At 46.6% G+C, this 19,668-nt stretch overlaps 1 protein-coding gene across 1 annotated transcript in view; it reads left to right on the top strand.

Moving 5' to 3' along the window:
- Positions 1 to 1,544: 1,544 nt before the first annotated feature.
- Positions 1,545 to 19,668, top strand: part of LOC311245574 (guanine nucleotide-binding protein G(i) subunit alpha-1) — a 70,381-nt gene continuing 52,257 nt past the window's right edge. The window contains exons 1-3 of the mRNA XM_084335467.1: positions 1,545 to 2,045; positions 5,481 to 5,523; positions 15,200 to 15,341. Of these exons, the coding sequence (XP_084191593.1) occupies positions 1,928 to 2,045; positions 5,481 to 5,523; positions 15,200 to 15,341 (303 nt within the window). The 5' untranslated portion in view covers positions 1,545 to 1,927. The remainder of the gene's footprint in view (positions 2,046 to 5,480; positions 5,524 to 15,199; positions 15,342 to 19,668) is intronic.

Genomic DNA, 19,668 nt, shown 5'->3' with positions numbered 1-19,668 from the left:
TGTAGAAACTGTACATTGGAGGAGGTTGGGTAGGTGGGGTGGGTGGGTGGGGGGGGGGACTGTACATTGGAGGTGGTTGGGTGGGTTGGGTAGGAGGGGTGGGTGGGGGACACTGTACAACTGTACAAGCAAAACTGTACATTGGAATATTGACAAAACCATACTTGGTAATTTACTGTACATTGGAGGGGGTTGGGTTAGGACATTTACAGGGGCCAGTTTCGAATTGCAGTCCCCCGTAGGTGTTCTTTGAGAGTGGTTTTGAAAGTGGGTAGTGATTCACATTCCTTTACAGCTTTGGGTAGGGCGTTCCACATTGATGTGGCATAATTGCGAAACGTGTTTAGTCCCTCGTTTGAGCCGAATCTGGGTTTAACATGATTTGTGGAGCTCCCTCTGGTGTTGTGATCGTGGTATTCACTGACCTTTGGGAAGTATTTTGACATGTACATGGGTACCTTGGTCGTGTCTCTGGTCTCTTGGTCGTCTACTCTAAGCCATCCTAGGTTGTCAAAGTGGGCAGGGGTGAGGTGGGTTTTAGGAGTAAGGTCAAGCAGTAGTCTGACCAGTTTGTTTTGTGATATATTGTCACCCACTGTAACAGAGAAGCCGTTGGTATTGCTGAGTTTGAACATTGTTACTCAGCTGATAGGGTTGTACCCTTCCTGCAGCTGACTTGTTGTACAAAACTTTTAAGTCGCTTTGGATAAAAGCGTCAGCTAAATGACTAAATGTAAAATAATTGTTACATCAGTATGTCAAAGGCAAAGGAATAGAAAAGCATTAGTGATGAGTAGGCAACGTGAGCTGTGTGAGGCTTGTATCAGTTTGTATTTGTATCGACTTGTAGTTCAAGTTTCAAGTTTCTTTGTCATACAGAAGTACAGAATACTTTTATACAAAATGCTTCTTACTGTTACGCTCCAGAGACTGTGCAAGACAAGATAAGTATGAAATAAAATAACATAGTATAGCATGTAAATTAGAAGTAAAAAATTAGGTCACAGTGTTCAGTATAGACATATGTACAATGTTCGATGCAGAATAGACATAACTGAGTTACCATATAATATACAATATACTATGCAGTGTACTAATATACAATACTATATAGTTGTAGGTACACAAGTCGATACAAATACAAACTGATACAAGCCTAGCTCACGTTGCCTACTGTCCTGTAGCCTAATCCATTTTACAAGACAGTCTATCAATTTATCATAATTGCCTTAGAAAATGTCTGATATAATGAAACTATTGATTAGACCATGAATGCCAGAAAATAGAATACATAATTTGTTATCGATTCAGTGACAGATCAGTGGGCTATGTTGCTTATTGCATGGCCCTACAGCGGAGGATGAAATAGTAGCTAAATGTTTTGCAAGCCTTACTGGTATCTCAGTTATTGAGGAAAGAAGGCGATGAAATTGCTTAACCCTGTCAGATAAAAAAAAAGTTGCTTTCTTTTCAACAACCCGTGTTGCTCTACCGCACATGCGCAGATGACAGCTATGTGTAAAGAACAGGAAATGACCCTTTCTAGAGAGAGAAAAAACGCAAACTAGAAACCCCTTCCACAAATGGAGATGCCGTCTATCCGATTCTCCAGTTGAAATTCTTAACGGTACAAGGTGGAAACGAGCCACACATTATTGACGACTATACTTCGCGTAGAGTAGCGAAAGTAACATTACTAACATTTCCAGTCTAGAGAGAATTAGTCCAGTATTGCCGACGTGCCGTGAAGCGACGGAGCTTCAACAAGGGCGTGTTTGAATCTCTCAAGTCTCCGGAGACGGTCTCCACCTATTAGCCGGATGCTAGTTTGATAGCTGTTGCATGTAGTTGGCACCGCGTAGCTAAGTTACATTTCATCTTTTTGTTGTTGTTGTTGTCATTTCGGGAGATCATCGGCTAGAAGAAGATGGGGTGTACCCTGAGCACCGACGACAAGGCGGCGCAGGAGCGCAGCAAGATGATCGACAGGAACCTCCGGGACGATGGAGAGAAGGCTGCCAGGGAGGTCAAGCTGCTGCTGCTCGGTGAGCGAGATGAGGGCGACTCTGTCTATTTACTGGAAGAAGGGGAATCTATCTTCCCCCAATCGACTGGTAGTGTAGCGTCAAGTGGGCCAATTATAGCTAACTTAATCGCCCCGGGTTCCAAACATTAGGTGTTTATCGTGTTAGGGTGAAAAAGCCTAACCTGGAAACGACCAACTGTAGCTAAGAGTTGGAATGTGGTGAAAAGTTGGCGCTGGAGTTCAGCTTATTTTTCCTCGCTAGCGTTAGCTGGCTAATTGACCTGGCTATAGCCTGTATTAGCTGGTTAGCCAGCTCAGAAAGTGTGTAAGTAAGTCGCCTAAGCAGCTAACGATAGCCAACCCAATTAACTCCTGGTAATCCGCTCAGCTAATTCAAATGAGCTAAGCTAACGAGCAATGGTTGCCTGGTAGCTAATGCTAGCTAGAGCAAGTTGTCTTGGCTATTGGGAGTCTCTTTATTACAACTTTATCTGATACGTTCGACGTTATATCAGATGTATTTCCTATTAACCCATTTCGTATGATGCAGTTCTAATGAAAGGCCCACTTTTCCATGTTGTATTATATATTTTTTGTACATTTTATATAAGTAAATGGTGTGTGCGAGGCTGGCCCAAACATGGGAGTGACACTGTTGTTAGCTATGCCTGTGCTCATCGACTAGGCTTGCCTGGCAATTCACATTACTACAAAGGAGTGTAACGTTAGTGTTACCCATGGTTTTAGTCACATTTGGCGAATGTGACTGTTCTGGGTGGATATTGCTATATTGCGTTATGTCTTGAAGCAAACATTGAGTTGTCTTCTCAAGAAACTGTCAGTGGCCAGCCAACTGCAGATGACACATACGTTCCTCTGTTTTTGTCACACGCCAGTAGAACTGTCACTATGCTTGGCAAACTATATAGCCTGGCTAACATTACCACCACTGGGCAACTGCAGCATAGATGGACAGTAGGTCGCTGTGAGTGAACCACATTGGTTGTTTGCTTGGGCTGTGCAGCGTTAGTTCAGCTGATCTTGTTCTCTGACACTGTAGCTGTCGAGCTCTTACCTGCACAAGGCTACTTTAGCTCTGGCACAGATCTGTGTCGCCGATCTGCTCAGCCACAACAGTAAGGTATAATGACCTCCCACTGGTATTACTATGCCTTAACACACGCATAACATACACACCTATATTTATAATGTGTGGTGTGCACGTGATTGTGTAGGTGCATGCGTTCATGCATGCTGGTGTGTGTGCAGTGTCTCATACTGATGACTATTTTTCTCTATGCCAGGGATTCTGCTGGGGGTGTTTTTCAGATGCCATTATCTCGTGTTGAGTGTTTAGAGTGGGAGGATATCAGGACCGTCTGTGTACAGTACACACACCGCAAATGGATATAGATTTTCTGTTTTTTTAATGTGGAGCCGTCTGTGTAGTACGGCTGTACGGGAGAATGCAGGCTCAGTGTTTATTGTTCTCTGCAGAGATATCTGTTTCCTATGGGCTCTTAGGGAAATGCCTATCCCCAGGGCCAGTCAGGCCATCTGACCCATTGTCATACCGATGGGCCAGAACTATCCTTTTTTTGCAGTCTGTCCGTCATAGCTGTCCGTTAGGTCCTGCAGTCTCGTAGAGACTGTGAGAGCATCTGTTCACTAATTAAATTAGGTTCTGAATGTTCACTGATATTGGTTCTGTGTGTGTGTGGTGTGTGCCTGTTTTGTCAACTGAACAGAGAGTTGGAGAACGTCTTTCTTCTCTGGGGAGGCTGAGGCCCCAATAGAGGGAAGGTAATTAAAATGATGTGTGTTCAGGTGAAAACACGCCTGTGTCTCAGAGGAAGATGGTGCAGGGTGTGAAATACTAGTAGGTGTTACAGGTGTTGGGCCTTCAGCTGATTCCAATTCCTTTAAATCAGGGTATCTGCCGGGTATTGAAATTAAATGTATTAAATTCATAATTCTCAATTTAAGGCCTTAACAGGTATGACGAAAGTTAAATCTCATTTGCACAGGTATTCGATTTTGGGGGGGGGGGGGGGGGGGGGCAGCCCAGCTGTTGGGAGATGAAATAATATTAAATAAATATTTTTGTATTCAAGTCGTTGTTTTTTTGCAGGGCTACCGAGAGCTTGGTGCGTCTGGCGAGAGCTTGTATGGAACGTGTGAGAATTTAAATGGGTGTGCAGCCGCCAGTTCAGTGTCCCTATGTGTTTTAATCTAATTTTTTTGCTGGTGCCAACCTGCTCATCGGGAGCAGTTAGGGGGTTAAGTGTCTTGCTCAAGGACACTTCGACATGCTGCCCTGGGAGGAGCGGGAATCGAACCGGGACTAGTATGGTTGTGAAATTGGTATTAAACTGTCCACTAAGTCAGTGGTATCAAAAAGTCTTAGATTTCACTTGTTGAAACCTGCAGATACCGTAACCCTGTAAATACTGTGTGCATGCCATTTGTACAGGTCAGCATTACTGTATGCTGATGGCTCATAGTTGTCTAACTTTAGTTGTGGCTATGATGAGGATGATATAGCCCAGTGTTTCCCATTAATTACCTAGACTGTGGTGGCATTATAATTATTTAAATTTTATTTTTTTAATTATAAATATGTTTAAATATAAAGTTTGCCAATAGGGATGTATCAGTAGTATTGGTAGTAGTCGTAATAGTAATCCAGTATATTTTTTTTATTTTCTAAAAAATAAAGCAGTTCAACACGGGTAACCACTTTTGCTTCATTTCTTTGATGTCTCAAATGTATGCTCTAGTCGATTTTGTGTTTTGAGCACAAAGTTCATCGTAGATCTAGCCTCTTTATTTTGCTCTCAAAGTGCACCAGATTGATGCATTTAACTTTAAAATGTACCAATTTTTTTCCTTCCTACCCACCACAGTCTCACAAAATCCTGTGGGAAACACTGTAGCCTGATATGACATCAGTCGTCATCAGATATTGTACTCTTCACAACTCTTCACAGCCTGAGTGAGATGCAGTTGGGAACTTAAACGTGAACCTAGCTACAGCCACTAACCTGCTGAGATGCGTAAACTGTGTGTAATCTCATTGACGGGAGCATCCAGTTGAGTAATCCAATTGCGTTCGCTGCTAAGGCCGAATAACTCTGCCGTAAGACACTCCTTCACCACATTCTGTGACAGATTGTGATGTTATGCGTTGCTTTAAACATTAATAACATTCTCATGAAATAGAAGCGATTGCCATGTATTTATCTGTCCATCAGTGAGAGACTTAACATTTTGGTTCCTTCCCCGGCGTGAGTGTAAACTTCTGTAGTGTGGTAGTGAAAGGGTTAACCTTTAGTGTGGCAGTGAAAGGGTTACACCCAGTTGTTGATTGCTTGATGATTCCTCAACTGATGGGCTTGAATGTGACGTCGTTTTTATTATCCGTCTCATTTTCTCTCTTCTCACTCTGTTTCAGGTGCTGGAGAGTCTGGCAAGAGTACAATTGTGAAACAGATGAAGTGAGTGTAAAAGTATTATACTCTGCTGAAGGCTGCTTGTCTCAAGCTAGCGTGTTAGGTGTAGGGTTGGGTACCCTTCACATTTGAACCGATACCGGTACCTGTGAATTGATACCGGTACGATTTATTATCATTATTATTTATTTAGAACAATTTGTTAATATATATATATATATAATATTGCAGCGAGCGTTGTCTGCATCTAGCTTTGTAAAATGTAACCACACTTGCGACCGTTTTCGGCTTGCCATTGCCCCGACTGCTTTGTTGCTGAATCAAGTCAAATCCTAGGTATCATATTGTGCATGTATTGTGAGTGTGAACGTTGACGTCGGTAAACAAAACTTTGACGTCATCGGACACACTTTTTTTTACCGAAATGTGGCACCGGTGGATCTTGCTTGAATCGGTACTCGGTAGTACCGACGACCGACGTGATTCGGTCGATACCCTTAAAAGTACTGGATTTGGTACCCATCCCTAGTTAGGTGTCATGGTCAAATTAAACTGGTGAAATTGAGATTAGTCAACACTGTAGTGAGTGACTAGTGTGTGTGTGCGCTCACTACCTCTTGTCTTTACCTTTTGGGTATTTGATTTTTAGATTTGATTTATTATTATTAGACAATTTATTTAATTATAGTACAACGAAAATAAGTTTGCCATCCAACCAGAGTGCAAATGTAAAGTAACAGTAAAGTGCAATAGTAACATACAATGTACAGGTGATTTAGTTAAGTGAAGTCGAGACAATTTTATTTTTAAAGAATGTTTAAAAACAACAGAGTTCACCAAAGTGCTGTACAAGGCCTTAAAACGAATTATAATACATTAAAATACGGTACAAGGCAAGCAGTCATATACAAGAGACATATACACTATACAAGCAGCACAACAACCCATTAACCCATTCAGTGCCAACCACAAGTATAGTCGGGTTAACTCGCCATCGCTTGCGTGCCAATCATGAGTATAGTCGGGGTTTTAATCGTTATTTATTTATTTTATTAGCGATATCCATTAATTTTTCATCCATCCAGCCTGACGTTATCATTGGGAATGGGTCTGAGCTCGCAAAGGGCAAATACCGCCACCTATCGTCTCCCGGACGGTATTGCACATTATTGGATTGGCTGGGACTGCATCAAAAAAGTCCAGTCCAGGTTTTACTTCTCGGGCATGCAGCTGGATAGTGGATACTATTGCATTGAGTCCCCCCACTGGGAGCATCATGGATTATGTGTTTTGGACTATACCATTGGATCAATGGACGCGATTCGATATTTGGAATGGCAATCAGGAATTGGATTAATCTTTTTGCATGACATCAGATGTGAGGTAAGGCCTTTATGTTACGAATCTTGGGGTAATCGGATGTTCCTTTCTCCGCCATCGGAGCGTGTGTGTGTGTGAGGTTCGCGCCGACCAAAGTACGGAGAAGCAATTTTTCAGACCCCGCTTCTCTTCGTACATGAGGACATATACTATCGATTAGGGGTGGGACGGTACTCATTCGAACCGTGTACCGTACGGTACGACCCCCACACGGTTCGGGGCGTCTGTGTATCGTACGGTTCAGATGACGTGCAAATAAAAAAAATCATTTGGCGGAGCCGGGAGAGGTGAGCACTGGCAGCAGCAGCAGCACTGCAGCCAGGTGCTAGTCAGTTTGTGTAAAAATGGCAAGCACAATATAAATCAATCTTCATTACGACTTTAAAAACATAGCCATTAACGTTAGGTTATGGCTATAACCAAGTTCTGTTAGTTAGGGGTGACGCTTGGCATCACACTGCACTCCCTCGCGTACGTGCACGTGCACTGAATAAAATTCCACAAAATATACCTTTAATACCAGTATTAGTCTGACCACACCCCTCATCAGCTTACCTTCATAAGCAGGTGTGTGGTCACCTGCTCTCCTCCTACCCAAGCTTTCACCACAAGGTGAGGTCAAGGGCTGCAGCGGCCGTCTGATGCCAAGCGTCACCCCTAACTAACAGAACTTGGTTATAGCCATAACCTAACGTTCTGTTCCGTTAGGGGCTCTGCTTGGCATCACACTGCACAAAGGGAGGCCAAGCGGAGCCGCTGGCTGACAAATACACCCCGCTGACAGCCCCCCACAACCATCAGAACAGGGAGGGCCGACCCCCCCTAATGGAGGGCATCCCCCCTATTAGGGGCTTCACGGGAGGGCGACGGACCCGACCGTGCGAAGAGGCACTCAAGTAGGCCTGCCGCGATAAGCAATAAATCGATTAATTGCTGCGATAATTAAAATGAATGCAATGATTTTGACGGGCGCGATTAATTGCTATTTGCGCGTTTGTTTTAATGAGGCGGAACCAGTGCCGCTTGTCAGTCACTGTCCGTGTTGGGAGGCGGGTCGCTGACGTTACTAGAGTACAGCACGGGAGCCCCGTGGGGCAACGCCACAGCTTAACTACATTTCTCAATAGTGTGGCTCCTTTTAACCAAGTAGCATTATTTGTAGTGTAACGTTAGCTATTTTTAGACCCAAGTAGTTACTCGCTACTGCCCGGAGAAACTGGACTGCTAAATAAAGATGAAAGATAGAGCTTTGATTCTCATTCCATGCTAACAACATTAGCTAACAAACGAAATACAACGTATAGCATAGCTACAAGTACAACACAGAATAACGTTAATACAATTACATGCATCATTGTTTACAATGAACGGGTGGGGCTGGTCAAAGGACTGGACACGGGGACAAGTTAAACATGAATTAATTTATTATAACACTCCGGTAGTTTCGAGTCGTGCTGCAGTGCCTACGCACCACAGCTATTCTATTATATACTGCTTTGACGCTTCCTCCTCATCGTTGATTGCCTGTAGTAGCTGCATCTAACGTTAGTAGCTAACGTTAAAACTAACCTAAAGTTAGTTGTTCACCAACAATCTCAACATTTGTTATTAGCTCAAAAACAACCGGACGAGACATGTTGTCGGCTCATATGTTCTGCTTAGGATAATCGCAACAATACTTCCGGTCCGGTCGGTGGGCTTCAAAATAAAAGTCTAAAACCGGAAAAGACGGAGCGGTGGGCTTCAAAATAAAAGTTTTGGGAAATAAATTTCTCAAAAAAAATTCTCTAACCGGTCGCAATAATATCGCTTATCGCGATATTTTCGGGGGCAATTAATCGCCCAGCAAAATGTGTTATCGTGGCAGGCCTACACTCAAGCAACTCAACGCACAGGGTGAGCAGACCGTGGCTTGACCCCACGACTACACCCACGCACAACCCGCATGCCACCCGGGAACGAATGTAGGAAACAACCTCGTTACTGCCCCCAGAATCACGGGATCAAGGGCAAACCCAACCCCGTGGCAAGGCCGTAGCAGCGGAGCGCGAAGGAAGACCCAGACCCACCAAAAGCACTGGACTCCCTGGAATGGGGGCCCGGAGAAGTCCATGATGCCAGCATCAAGACCCCACCAGGTGGGCACCTAGTGACCCCGCCCCCCACATCGCCAGCGTATTCGGACAAAGGCCCCTCAGCCGAGCGGGCCCTGTCCTCCCCAACAGTACACCGCCTGGAACACAGGCCCTGCAAAAGGCAGACAGCATGGTCGCAACACACAGGAGTTACCAACGGAAGCAGGCAGTGCACTGGGAAAAAGGACCAGGCAACAGGCCGTCAACCCAAGCCTGGAGACTGCGGACGAGGCAGGCGCCAGAAGGACAGCTGAACACAGCCGCCCCGGCGGAAGGGGCGTATGCTGGCGTTGTCGCATAACCAAGCCTTTAAACAGCATGTCAGAAGTGGGATTCAACCCATGCCTCTAATCAGAGACCAGAAGCCCCATTGCCATGGAAGGTTCACCTTGAGTCTGGCTCCTTAGACCACCGGCCATCCTGACAGCTGCCTACAGAAAAGGCCCATACGATCGGCAGACGTCATGAACGTGCAGGGGCACCCTCAACCGGAGAACCGGGAGTTGACACTGCAGCAACACACCAGAGAACCAACCACCTAGGCATTACCCCATGCAATGGTTGGTCCCATAACCCCTCAGGAAAAGAAACCCCAAAACACACCTGCGGCACCGCCGCAGCCCGCGTTCTGGTTTCCAACAGGGCTATCCCGGGCCTACGGGTCAACGAACATTACCCCGGACCGGGCCCGGTGATACGGGGGGCACAGGGTCCCCCGAGGAGGTTAAAACCACCCCAACAGGCCCCTCGGCGCCAAGCGCAAGAGAAGAGCGCAAAAATGGAAGACCAGCCCCAGCACCCCGCACTCGGTATTCCCAGGAGGTCACCCAACCAAGTACCAACCAAGACCAACCCGCACAGCGGCCGAGATCGGGCGCGTACAGGTCGGCACGGCCGTAAGCCATTACGACAGTGCAGAATACAACGCACCTAACAAGGGTTCCATAACGCTCAACCCTGTGACACCCGGACCGACCCAGCATTTTTCCCCCTGAAAAAAACCCAAGTCCCTCAGGGTACCAGAACAGCAGATCTGCATCCCCAGCGGACAACGGGTGCAACTGATCTGGACCAGCGCGACCAGAACCAGTCCCGTGCCCTAATCACGCCGACCTGCCAACCCCAGGAGAAGGGGCAGATATGCGTGTTGATCCCAACATAAAAAGAAGGCGCCACCCAGACGTGTCGGTATAAACCGCGCCCGGTGGCCCACCCCTAGGGCGTGAGACCCTTCCCCATATGTCCAGACCCATTCAGTCATCATCCCCTGACATGAACGGGAACCCATCGACAACCACACAGGGTGTCGGAAGAGGAAAAAACCCCCATCCCAATTGCTTCATAAAAACGCTGTTTCACCCAAGCAATCAATGCCCCAAAAGCACATCCTGAGCTAGCACTATGTGTGCGTTTGGACATACCCACATCAACAATAGGCCGTTTAGACCACCATATTGAATCCCCAAGACGCCCAGGGAAACGACAAGAGGGGCGAGATGCAATCAACTCCATGAATGAATGAATGAAAAAGTTTACCCAACAGACTGCAGAAAGGGTACAACCCAGTACGGCAATACACACAATAGGTTAAGGGGAGGCAGACCTGAGAAAAGACGTTAGTCTTGTTTCCATCAGGGACCCTCATTTCCAATCCATCATAGACACATTCAACTCTTTATAAAAATAAAGAAAAGGCATCACCCGTACGACCCAACTGCACAGCTGGGAGTAAAAACCCTGTTTTTCACATGATTTCAATCCAGTCACTCTTTTTAATCAGAGTGTAAGACCAGACCCTCCCAGAAACACCTTCCCACATGAGACTATGGTCAAGAAAAAGATATGTAAACTGTGAGTCACGTGACCAATTGACTCAAGTTCGACACATAAACCGGGCGCAGCAGAACTGTGAGCCCTACGCCCAACCTCGACATCTTTAAGACACCAGCTCATGGAAGGCGTCGCCATAGCAACACCGCTACAACGGGCGGGGAAAACCTACCGGATCCTGTCATGTAACAGGAGTCGGTAGAATACCCCTTCCCCCCACCCCCCCCCCCCCCTTGCCAAGCACTGGCTTGGCCCTGACTGGCTCAGCAGAAGAGATCAAAAATCCCCTAAACCAATCAAGTGGGAAAGGAGGGGTTTATTCGACACCCCCTCCCGAAAACACACCCATAATCCCTACACACAGAAAAACAACCGTAGCCATCTTGAAAAACCTCCGGTAGAAAGCAAAGCATAGCGAAGCTAATACAATGTCCGCTACCCACAAAATGTGTAAAAGGTTTTACAACAAAACACAAGTCGCCTGTGCGTGAATCCTATACCCGTTGCCTATGTCGTACATAGGAAAAAACGCTGATCGAGAGTAAACGGCTAAGCCGTGAAATGTGTGCGTACGAGTATTACTGCAACTAAACAACACAGCATTGTGAAACACATATACTTAGTTAAAGCAATGGAATAACACCAGTTCTAACTGCATGTGGAGCATCAAGCTAAATAGAACCTATTACCGAGTGTACGTTGCAGACCTTGCTTAACCTCGTAACACAACACAACTCATCCCACAACGTAAAAAAGGGCAGATTCATATATACACAACCCCACCATATGATTTGTTTGAAGAAACACAGTTTGTTCGGCCAAAACACAGTCCCCCTCCATCGGGGAACTTTTTTATTTAATAACTAAATCGTGTCAAGGCACAAAATCATAGAGGGGCCGGGGAGGGTGTAGGAGAGGGGACACAGAGGGGAAAAAGTCACTCTTAACGGCGTCTGCCACCTCGCGCCGCTCGAGTCTTGCCACCCCGAGGAGCCCCGGAGGGACGGTAGGTTACAGTCTGCTGGACACGACGTTCCCTACCGTCTCCGGTCTGGGATGGGCCGGCGGTGGCCGAAGCGCCATGTCGTCCCCTGGCCCTCTTGGCAGGGCCAGCAGCGGAGGCAGTGGTAGCGGCGACGGAGACAGCTCGACGTCGCGGAAGCCTTCTGCCTCCACCGGCAAGGACGGGAGGCGGAAAATGGGGTTGGAGAATGGACCTCTCCTCTGCCATCTCTCTGCATGTTGAGGTCATCAACCGCAGGGCCTTCCCGAACAGGCCAGCGTCGGAGAGGGCGGCCGTCAGAAGAGGAGCTCTCTTCTTCTCTGGCACACGGGCCTGCTCCAGCCAAAGGTGACGCTGGCCCAGGGTGGCCAGGGCGCGCACTTTCCCCATGGCTATGGCCAGCACCTGGGAAAGGTGCAGGACAGCTCCCGCAGCCTGGGTGATCTGATCGCATTTCACCTCGGTCAGATCCGTGCCGCCCGTCATTATCCCCGATACAAATCTAGCCAGGTGGGCGATGTTAGACGCCGCAGCCAGCGATTGTGTACCAGCGATAAATGACTGGTCACCCCAATAAGCCAATCGCCTAGCCGATTTCCCCTGGAGGACCGGCTTGCATAGTGGTTCCCACACCATATCCGGACAGAGGAGCGCGGCCATCGGACTGTCAAGCCGAGGCACGCCCTCCCCCATACCTTTGACCAACCCCGCTACCCGCGTAACTGGTACGTAGGTAGGAGTTAGTCCCATGATGTTGGTCACCGCCTGACCCCGACGAACATAGGCCCCCCATCGATGGGAAAAATGGGTAGACAACGTCCACCCCTCTCACTGGGGGACGCTGCCAGGGATGGCCTATGAGGTCATCAGGGACAGGTGCAGGCAATGGCAGCGGCAGCGGCACACCGTTTGCGGTGGCGGCTACCGCCATGAGGTCGGGAAACAAGGCCCGCAGTTCCCCCTGCAAACCTTCCTCCACCGACCCCGCATCCCTCACATACAGCAGGCTGCGACTGGTCAAGGAGCCACAATCTGATGTGGCCGACAGTAGGGCATCCTGCCGATGAGGCCAAGGTGGTTCCTCTACATCCTCGAACAGGGCGCCCCATGGAGCCATTTCCCCCCCCCTCCGGGGTCTCCTGAGGAGGGATACTCTCCTCCACGGGGCCCTCATACAAAAATCCGTCCGCCTCGTCCATGAAGTCCTCAGTCTCCATTGGAAATCCAGAGCCGGACGCATCTTCGCTGGTCTCCAGCAGCTCCCCAAACCCAGGCCGTTCGCGTCTGCACGCCACCATCTTGCGACGCGAGCGAGCAGACGCGAAAAGTTTGCGTCGCAAATCCCCTGGCTCCAAAACAACCCCCCGTTCACCAACGGGCGATTCCCCAGAACCAGAGGAACCAGAGTCGAGATCAGGCCATCGCCGGAGCGACGGCACCGAACCCTCGGCTCTTCGGTGAGGCAAACTATCCACCGGCAGTCTCCCGGGCTGGGTCGGCAACCACGAGAGTGGCAACAGCCCAGCACCGAGGCGCACGACGGAGGCGGGAATGGAGAACCGGTGGTGAAGAGTAGGTCTAGCGGGTCTACTCTCCGCGGAATACATTATGACCCAACCTTTTCTTGTAAAACAGATGTGAGAGAAGAAAAGATTAAGCACAATGTAAACCAGTCAACTCTTTTCAACTAACAACACGTCAAGTGGGGTACTACCGAGGCACTTCCTTGTGGTGAAAGGGAGAAGGAGAGCAGGTGACCACACACCTGCTTATGAAGGTAAGCTGATGAGGGGTGTGGTCAGACTAATACTGGTATTAAAGGTATATTTTGTGGAATTTTATTCAGTGCGCGTGCACGTACGCGAGGGAGTGCAGTGTGATGCCAAGCAGAGCCCCTAACGGAACAGAACATTACATAGGCCTACACACATCTTGCCATAGCGTTAGCAATTTGTACAACGCACGTTTTAACTATGGTAGCACTAGCCCCAGCTAATACAGTCAACGAAATGTTACCGTAGCTACTAGCTAGCAGAGGAGGAAATGAGAGTCTTGGAGGCGGGGTGTTTAAAGACAATGATAGGCGTTTATTCAACATCCAAGAAGGCTAACATACAACTGTTTTACTAACTCCAACCGGGACTATTGCCGCTTTCGTGCTGCTTGTTGATGTTATGAACTCCTCCTAACGACGCCGGAGGCTTACCGGAGCTGAAGGTGCCACACGCTAAAATGTCCGTGGGGACCCGCCAACCCATAGATAGTTCCAACTCACCGAATTACGTAAGCCACCACAGTTGCACTCAATATTTAAATAATGTTAGTCTAAATAAATGTAGACAGATAATGTACGTATTTTAAAAATAGAATGAACAGAGCAGTGTGTGTGTGTGTTAGTTTGATGTATGCTGCCAGTTAATACTTTGACAAATGTAGCCTATATTTTTCAGTCAGTTCGGTCTTTGTGTGCCAAACATTATTTAAGGCTGTAAACACTGTAACACTGTAAACTTTTTTTTTAATAAATGAAGCATGTTTAGATTTGAGTGTTACATTTTTTTGTATACAAAGTAACGTATATCGAACCGAACCGAAAACCGTGACCCCAAAGCCGTGATACGAACCGAACCGTCCATTTTGTGAACCGTCCCACCCCTACTATCGATAATCTAGCGTTTATTTGAAAACGATTCATAAATCAGCCGAAAAATGACCGTGTTTTGTGTATTCCACTAAAGGGCTATTATCGTGTCTTTCTCTGGAATTACTAGAAATCTCAAACTATACTCGTATTCAAAACGGAAATGTACAGATGAGAAAACTTTCGTTTTGGCTGCAAACAAGTCATTGGTAAGTGACGGGTGTATTAGACCCATAGCCATAATTTAAGATATAGTTTAACTAAGCGTTTGCAAATATCCCCGTCCTCCCATTGACTAAAGCGCTGGCATACAAGCCCTAATTTGGTCATATGGGCGTGGCTCTGAATGAGTTAAGAAGATTCAGTATTTTTTAGGCCGAGACTTGAAAGAATTGACGGATAGGGTGAATCTGAATTTAAACTGCATATAAAATATATAAATTAGTAATAGTACTACTGAGTAATGGTGCAAATCGGATGTATGTACAGAGTTGTAGTATTGATGTACAGTGATGCACGTATAAAGACACTATGGTAGTAATATATGTCGTACTGGCCAGCAGCGTAACTAGGAAGATGACTAAATCCAGTAATGTTGCCCATAGATGGATGCTGATATAAGTCTTATACTGTCACCATTAGCCTTATGACTGGCGTTGACAAATAGTTAGTGAAATTATATGAAATGAAAACTGCTCATGCACCAGTGTGGTCCTTCTCTCCACCGTTCAGGATTATCCATGAGGCGGGCTACTCAGAGGAGGAGTGTAAGCAGTACAAGGCAGTGGTCTACAGCAACACCATCCAGTCCATCATTGCCATCATCAGAGCTATGGGACGTCTCAAGATTGACTTTGCTGATGCAGCCAGAGCAGTGAGTAATGGGAAATGAAGTCAATGTTTATAGTGCTGTCTTGTGTCTAATTTATACTCTTGACGTCAAAGTGGTTGCTGCAGCGAGCCTACCTTGCTCCTGCAAGCCTACCATCCTCCTGCAGGCCTACCGTGCTCCCGCAGGCCTACCGTGCTCCTGCAAGTCTACCATGCTCCCACAGGCCTACCGTGCTCCTGCAAGTCTACCATGCTCCCACAGGCCTACCATGCTCCCACAGGCCTACCGTGCTCCTGCAAGTCTACCATGCTCCCACAGGCCTACCATGCTCCCACAGGCCTACCATGCTCCCACAGGCCTACCGTGCTCCCACAGGCCTACTGTGCTCCCGCAGGCCTACCGTACTCCCGCAGGTCTACCATGCTCCTGCAGGTCTACCGTGCTCCTGCAGGCCTACCGTGCTCCTGCAGGCCTACCGTGCTCCTGCAGGCCTACTGTGCTTCCACAAGCCTACCGTGCTCCCGCAAGTCTACCGTGCTCTCGCAGTCCTACCGTGCTCCCACAAGCCTACTGTGCTCCTGCAGGCCTACCGTGCTCCCGCAGATCTACCGTGCCCCCACAAGCCTACCATGCTCCCGCAGGCCTACCGTGCTCCCACAAGCCTACCGTGCTTCCGCAGGCCTACAGTGCTCTCGCAGGCCTACCGTGCTCCCACAAGCCTACCTTGCTCCCGCAAGCCTACCATGCTCCTGCTGGCCTACCGTGCTCCTGCAAGCCTTCTACAGTGTTCCCGCAAGCCTACCGTGCTCCGCTGTGATCTGTCCCAGGGGCTTCATTACTTCAGGCAACCAACTTGTGCCTAGCACGCCCCCGCGGCGACGGGGCAGCGCCAGAGCGCAGCGGCAGAGGCGCGCAGGTTGCCGCACGCAATCCCCCCTGTTTTAACATCGACGGTTAGCTCAACTCGTTCGCCAGCTTGCTGTGGAGCCTGCGGTCCAGTTGGTGACGAGTTCGAATCACTTCAATTTTACGTTTAATTAATTTATCGCCTCTCTATATAAACGTCTTTCTTTCGCCGGTTAAGTTTAGGCATTCTTTCGGAGTTGGTTAAGGTTAGGGTTAAGTTTAGGCATTCTTTCTGAGTCGGCCTGCGGTCCAGTTGGTGACTAGTTCGAATCACTTCAATTTTACGTTTAATTAATTTATCGCCTCTCTATATAAACGTCTTTCTTTCGCCGGTTAAGTTTAGGCATTCTTTCGGAGTTGGTTAAGGTTAGGGTTAAGTTTAGGCATTCTTTCTGAGTTGGTTAAGGTTAGAGTTTGTCTTAGAGCATGGCAATATTTCTTTCGCCGGTTAAGTTTAGGCATTCTTTCGGAGTTGGTTAAGGTTAGGGTTAAGTTTAGGCATTCTTTCGGAGTTGGTTAGGGTTAAGTTTAGGCATTCTTTCGGAGTTGGTTAAGGTTAGAGTTTGTCGCAGAGCATGGCAATAGAATGCAGCCTATTTCCGCGCTGCCGCTCTCTCGCTCTGCCGCGGTCACATGGGCGTCGTGGCCAATCAGAGAAACGCTGAACGCAAGTTGGTTGCCTGAAGTGTTGACGCGTCCCAGGGTTGATTTAACTCAGGGGTGGACAACCTTTTTGGGCACGAGATCTACTCTCTATCTACTATTTTCCCATCGCCTGCCAAGAGGACAGTGACGAATGACGATGACCACCGATTTAGGTGTTATTATAGGCTGCTAATCAGATAAAGCAAATATGAGTCAATAATTTAATATTAGGGATGTCCGATATTATCGGCCTACCGATATTATTGGCCGATATCGGCATTAAAATGTGATCGGAAAATATCGATTGGTTTTCAAATTATTTTATTTATTTTTTAACATTTTTATAACCTTTATTTACCCAGGCAAGCAAGTAAGAACATTCAGATTTTATTTATTGTCAAAAGTATGCATAATGTTGTGTTAATTCCACAACAAGAGATATGTACCGGTAATGTTAGTCTACGTTTAGACGGAGAGAGTCTGAACAGAAACCGCAAAAGTCGTCTTACGGTTTCACTTTTAATTTTGCGTTTAGACTATCGTTTTGGGATGGAATTCTCCGTGCAGACGAGGCTGTAACGACTCCAGATGACTGAGCCCCGCTGTCACACGATTGGCGCATATGTCACATGACGTGCTGTGAAGACCCGCCCTACTCTGCCTCTGATTTGCAGACTGTGGGTGGGGAATGTGATTGGACCAAAGCAGAGTCACTCACAGACAGTGGGTCCAGTCACGCCGCAGGACAGATTATTGTGTATTTAAAAGTACTGCCAATGTAGCCTTCAGGTGATCGCCATGGATAGAATCAGACATGCTTTGTTTACGCTTCTAGGCTACTGGCGCATGCCTGTGATGTAAGCAGTACACGCAACGAGAGCCTTGACAACCCTTTCGTCATCGTTTTATGCGGTTTGACAGTTTAGATGAGAGCGCAAAGGTTTATAGTTTCTAGGAATTCCACCCTGGAAGGTAGTCTCACTTTTTTGCGGTTTCACCCCGTAAAAACACTGTTTCCGTATAAACGAAAGGCACATCCGAAAAAATATTTTTGCGGATTCACCTGCTAGCGTTTCCGTCTAAACCGGGCCTTAATTACCTGAAATTATTCCATTTTGGGGGGGGGGGGGACCCTGCATATATCGTTATCGGTTGATATCAGTATCGGAAATTAACACTATGATCGCCGATGACGAGTTAAGACGTCATTCCTAGCCATGCTCATTCTGCCGAAGACGCCGTAACTCGTCTTTGATGTCAATATTTCAAAAATCTGTCATCGAAATCATATTTCCTTTCCGGAGCCCTGAGACACAGTGCTGATCTCCTCAACTCTCTAGCGGTTCAAGAGCGCCATCTGGTGGCCGATCGGCAGATCGCCAACCGGATATTAACCTTTGAACCGGACCGGTAGTACTCATCCAAATGTGGTCCGGCCACTCGCTATAGCTCCCGCGACTCCATCTTGAAACACTGGATAATAGATTGCTCGCCCTAACTCAATAAACAACGTTATTTGGACGTATATACTATTATACAACCTGGAAATGGATCGGGCATTTCTACATCCCATAATAGAAACCCATTTTCGTCTTGTATTCTATACTAACTGATCTGATGAACATATGACCCACTCTGGATGAATCATCTAACGCTGCCCACGGAATTATAAACGATCCCCCGCCCATCCGGTCAACATCAGATGATGCGTAGAAACTTCTAGAAGTACGTCCAGTTGAAACTTTTTATCTCGCACAGATTCCTACCAAACTGTATTTGATCATCAATATAATGCATTTAGGGCTATAAATCACGTTCTGAAAAAAGCTGCAGAAAACGATAAAAACATACTTATACTTTAGACCATATTTTAGTATGAATATGTGAATGAAAAAGTTTAACGTTGCTACACCCTGAACAATACATATAGGACATTGAATGGGCCATAATAATGGCAATGTAGCAATAGAATTGAAAAAGTTATAGCCCTGCAAAGAAGGGGAACTTCTCCATAGACAAATAGAGCTGGCGAGGGATGGTAAATTATGAATTTAACCCATGGCGATTAAAGTGTTAAGAGTTGGACAATATCGGTATATCGGTATTGGTAAAAAAGCCAATATCGTTAGTATTTGGATAGTTCCCAGTGACTATTGAATAGCAATGTTGTGGGTTTTTGCCAATTCCTAATTCTGCAGATTAAAGTATTATGCAGATTTACATGATCAAAATAACTTGTGGATGTTTTAAAATCCAGATGATGGCACTGATTACTTCAGTTAATATTTAACCGTTTATAAATATGTTCCGACTATGTGGGGGGAAAAGTATTATAAACATTGATATTATCAAACGACAATAAAAAAAGACACAAATGACTTTTTAACAGTTAATAATTACCCCCTGGTATGGCTGATTGCATTCAAAATATTCTACAAATCAGATTTCTCCTACTGTGCTTTAAACTTCAATATTGAGAAAGAAGTAAGACAAATTCCTCAGTTATCTAGATGTTTATTTGAGAACTCAATAATTGCACAATACAAAATAATGAATATATTGCTGCAAGGTCATTCTCTCTCTTATTTCAGAGGCAAAAAAAGAATCGAAGCTGCAGCTATTATGTTCAATATCGACTGAAGACTGTACAAAGTAATTCTGACTGGATAAAAGAAAAAGGCCATGAAATCCGGTTTCAGCTGTGCTACATCAGTAAGGTCCGTTGACTAGTTGAACTGAAGAGAAACGCACAAATGTCCCTTTTCAGTTACGCCTCCAAGCAGGGTTTCAGCTAGCATTATATTTGCCCTGCCAACGT

This window comes from Notolepis coatsorum (assembly GCF_963971535.1).
Source record: "Notolepis coatsorum genome assembly, chromosome: 18".
Taxonomy (NCBI): Eukaryota; Metazoa; Chordata; class Actinopteri; order Aulopiformes; family Paralepididae; genus Notolepis; species Notolepis coatsorum.
The sequence above is the reverse complement of the archived record's forward strand: the minus strand, read 5'-3'. Positions and strand labels throughout refer to the sequence as shown.